This window comes from Arachis ipaensis, chromosome B03 (assembly GCF_000816755.2).
Source record: "Arachis ipaensis cultivar K30076 chromosome B03, Araip1.1, whole genome shotgun sequence".
Taxonomy (NCBI): Eukaryota; Viridiplantae; Streptophyta; class Magnoliopsida; order Fabales; family Fabaceae; genus Arachis; species Arachis ipaensis.
Window position 1 is genome coordinate 130,115,883 of NC_029787.2, and position 4,573 is coordinate 130,120,455.

At 33.2% G+C, this 4,573-nt stretch overlaps 1 protein-coding gene across 1 annotated transcript in view; it reads right to left on the bottom strand.

Moving 5' to 3' along the window:
- The window catches only part of LOC107633885 (ABC transporter G family member 11-like), a 4,388-nt gene continuing 855 nt past the window's right edge, over positions 1,041–4,573 (bottom strand). Inside the window, exons 2-8 of the mRNA XM_016337479.2 lie at positions 3,808–3,887; positions 3,175–3,645; positions 2,844–2,930; positions 2,633–2,758; positions 2,366–2,560; positions 2,177–2,266; positions 1,041–1,952 (exon numbers count right to left, since the gene is read on the bottom strand). Coding sequence (XP_016192965.1) covers positions 1,353–1,952; positions 2,177–2,266; positions 2,366–2,560; positions 2,633–2,758; positions 2,844–2,930; positions 3,175–3,645; positions 3,808–3,887 — 1,649 coding nt within the window. The 3' untranslated portion in view covers positions 1,041–1,352. The remainder of the gene's footprint in view (positions 1,953–2,176; positions 2,267–2,365; positions 2,561–2,632; positions 2,759–2,843; positions 2,931–3,174; positions 3,646–3,807; positions 3,888–4,573) is intronic.

Genomic DNA, 4,573 nt, shown 5'->3' on the forward strand with positions numbered 1-4,573 from the left:
CCTGAACAAAACTATTATTTATTCCAAAGTTAGGAATACAATAATACCAAATGGAATGAATGATTGAATGAAACCATAAGCATCACGAACGCTGAAAGCAAGTTGAAATCAGCTTAAATCTCGAAATTGCAGCACAGGCATAACTAGGCCAAGTATATATGAGGTGGGCAAGCAGCAAAAGAACCTATCTCATTCTTCGAATTTTTTTTTTTTGCTTCATGCATATTTATCTGATATTTCTACTATATATTAGTCCAAATTAAATTAATAAAATATATAGCCATGTCTAGGATGCAAAAGGATGATTAATATAAAACGGGCTGGTTTTGTTACTTATACAGACATGATGAAACTAATATGGCGATTATTATGATTATTGGCTCACCAAATGCAAACACACCAACATTAGTTGTTGATGCACACGGGTGTGAGTTCTAATTTGAATTTATTATTATTAGAATAATTAGAGCCTTATCTTTAAGGTTTGCAAATTGGTTGCCGAAACTCTACACTTACTAAACATCTTGCTCCCTGTTAAGAAAAGTTTGAACCTATTGCGTTTCGTGCGCTACAACTATAGTTCCACAATAATAAATAATTAATTTGCACGGTTGGTTGCCCCTTTTAACACTTATTACTTTCTATTGTGAGTAAAAAGGAAATGTGTATATTTGTAATGGTAAAACATCATATATAACAAAATTATATTATTTATAGTTTTGTACCTTTTACTGTCTGTAATTGGTATCAAAATTGTTTCTTGTAATTTAGGTTGGGAGTGTAGATGAAATAGAAATAATATGCTAATTTATACTTTTTATTTTCATATGTTAATTTAGACGTTTTTTGTATTCTTTTATACGAATTGGCGTGTGAGTATTAGAAAAATATGCTATATATTATTTTTTATTTCTGAGAATTATATACTCATATTTTATTTCTCAATTTTTTAAAGTTGAACTACAAATTATTTACCATAATTACCAATAAATTATGAATAAGTATAAAAAAACTAATTTTTAATTAATCAACATTAGCTAATTTTTTTTATTATTATGAAATTATTTTTTTAACTCTCATTGGGGAGGAATTGAGGATCATAAACCTCAAACCTAGGTGTGGGAAATTAGGAGGCAATTCATTTGCCAATCAAACCAGGCCTCCTATCCACTAGGCCTGAACATGATCATGATCATGTATGTGTTATTGGTCCCATCAAGTTTCATTTGCTTTAAATAATCCCATGTCATTGCATTGCAAAACTAGCAAGGGTTTGGACGTTTGGTGCTGGTGGCCTGGTACTTAGGATCCCAACCTAATGCATGCCTAAACACTTATTCACATTTGGGCTTTCAAGCCTTTATCTTCTCTTTAATCTTGGTGATTGCCAAGAACATGAGCCTATAGAAAACAATTATCCCAAACATGATAGCAAGATCAACCCACTTATTGTGTCCCATTTCCACTTGCCATATATTTCTCAGTATCTCTTTATCACCAATATAGGTGCCTCTGTCTCCACCTTGATCTCTAGCCAACGTTAATCCAAGAAACTCATTCTTGAACAATCCTTGGAATGCATACTTATGAAAAGAAACAAAGTACATGGGATATTTCCAAAATGGTTTTGGGAGATCATTTGGCAGCCTATAGAACCCAGCAGTTAGGATCATCACTCCCACAATTCCACCACAGATTGTGATTCCCATGTTGGGGTTGGAGAAAACACTTGAAACAACCATCATGAGGCTTTCAACCCACATCACACATGCAAATAACACAAAAGAGAAGTACATGAAGCGTTCAAGGCCTCTGTGGAGTCCAGAGAGGTAGTATGCTATTACTCCCGGAATCAGTGACATTAATAGCACATATGGAACAGGAGATAGTGTTTGGCTGATCACAAATGCAGAAACACCATAATGGCCATTCAATCTCTCACGCTGGTATACCTAAAAGAAACAGTCACCAATATTGTAGATAGGGTGTTATATATATATATATAGTGTTTACATTATTGACAGGATGTTTGTGTTATGCTTACATTAATTGACTGAATTGAATTCTCTAGTATAACAGGCTCAATTTACATATTCTATCTAAAACATCCACCAATACATCCTAGACTAGGAATTAAACCAATTATTCAACTACATTGTTGAGAGCAATTCTTTACCTTCATTTGCTCCACAAATGGGGGGAATCCACCAAGAAGGGTTATGAAAGTTAGGACTGATGCAACAAAAGAGACCAGAGATCCTCTAGCCTGCAATATATATGCATAATAAAAATAACTATTCATATATGCTGTGATGCTTCAAATGCCATGATTGCTTTGTTTGTGGTTTGTGTCCGTGTTCGTTACCTGAATTGATGCATCACTTGAAGTGACATCTAAGAAGATAGTGCCCAGACTTAGAGCTGCTATGGTAAAGATTGCTATGCGTAACCAGTAATTGCTTACATCACGAAATAAGTGTAGCGAAGATCTTCTCAAAAGAATGTTGCACTGAGTTATAAACGAAGCTTGTCTTCTTTTCCTCTCCACAAAACCATATTCCTGAATTCATAAAAAAGTTAGTCCTTCATGTACATCGCTGCTCTTCGATCAAAGAATATGTTAACTGCATACTTTTTCACATATTGTTGCTACTTCCTTCCGGACTTGCTTACTAATTTTAGATGATGAATAAAACTTCACAAGGATCTTAAAGGTATCTTCATTCTTCATTCCTATGTGGAAACAGTCTTCTTCGACCTAGAAAGAGTAAGATATATAAATTTGCAGTTGCCACAAATAATGCGCTCTAATTAAGCATTGAAATCTTTAATTACTTTCTCACCATTTTGAAATCCTTGTTTATGATCCTCAAGAAATGGTCAGCAGGGTTGTGGAGAGGTGGACAAGGAAAGCCACGTGAAGCAAAAAACTATATTCAACCAAAATAGGGAATTTCTTTACATTAATAAAAGACAAAAAAAAACATAGATTTTCCTGATTGTCCTTTACAACATTATTCACCAAAATGTCTTGTCTCTACTTATGAAGTTACAACAATTTGGTTATTTACATTTTGCAATATAAGTCTTGGAAAGTTACAATAATTTACACTGTAAGTTATAAATGTAGAGAGCATTGTGCTGCTATACATTTTTGAGAACTAAACAACGAACCTTTGTAGCTGCAGAAGTGGGGCCAAAATATACAGTCTCACCGCAAGAGAGAAGGCAAAGGTCTTGAAAGAGTTGAAAAAGCTGACTACTAGGTTGATGAATGGATGCAACAATGGTTCTTTTGATGCCATCTCTTGTCTTTAGACTTGCAATTCTGGTCATGACATAGTAGGAAGCAGCACTATCAAGTCCACTAGTTGGTTCATCAAGAAGGAGAAGGCTTGGGCTGGTGAGAATCTGAATGCAAATGCTGAGTCTCCTCTTTTGTCCCTCACTGAGGCCTTTCGACAAACACCCTCCAATCATTGTGTTGGTGGCATCTTGCAGACCCATTTGTGTGATTGTAGAGATTGCTCTCTCTTCCTTCTCTCTCTTCGACATTGAGTTTGGAAATTGAAGCTGCGCTGAGTAGTTCACTGCTTCTCCAACTGTCAGTGTTGCTAATACGGCATCATCATGTGTTACGTATGCCTCATTTCAAAAGATAAACAATTAGTTAATTAAGTAATTAATAGAATTGAGTTTAAAGAGATTAAACTAGATTGAACCAAATTGGACCGCATTCTAGTCAATAAAATAAAACCCAACTAACTTGGGCTATAATATTGAACGTTGTTGGTGTGTTTTACTCACCGATGTTCCATAAGCCAGTGCTTCTCTCCGACCATTAATCAGAATCTTCCCTGTTTGCTTTGTGCTTGAACCCAATCTTCCTATGGTGTAAAAAATGTTGAGAATGCAATTGGTTTGGTGTAAAAAATGAATATGTTTTGAGAATGCAATTGGAGTCATTATTCAATTTCGTCTTTAAAATTTAAAGTTAGATTTATTTTCACTCTTAAAATTTTAATAGACTCAAATTAAATTTTAAAATTCATAATTATAATTTACATTAATTTTTGAGTTAACAAAAAAAAACTCCATTAACAATGTGTTGATTTAGTATATTAACTTGTTGTGATTAGGATTTTTTATCTAACTTCTATGTGATCAAAATTTATTAGAATTATAGAAATTTGATTGTTGCTCTTTCAGAATCACAAAATTTTCAAATTAAACTTGTTAGCTTCGTGAGGATATTAGAGAGTCAATCAAGCTTCTAAAGATCTACTAGATCTTAATAGTCATATAAAATCTAGATGAAAAATCTAAATATTAGTAAGTTAACATATAAAATTAACACGTCAATTACAGAAATAAGCTCAGGACTAACATGAGTTACTATTGTAAATTTCAGAGATCAAATTGGATATTAATTTCTTAATATTGTGTTTGATTGTTAGAAACTGAAATTAAAATTTTAGTCTTAAAACACTAAATTTCAGTCTTTTTAATACTTCTAGAGAGTAAAAAGAAACACAGAAGATTGAACTTTTTAGAGACAGAGTTAAAACCTTAA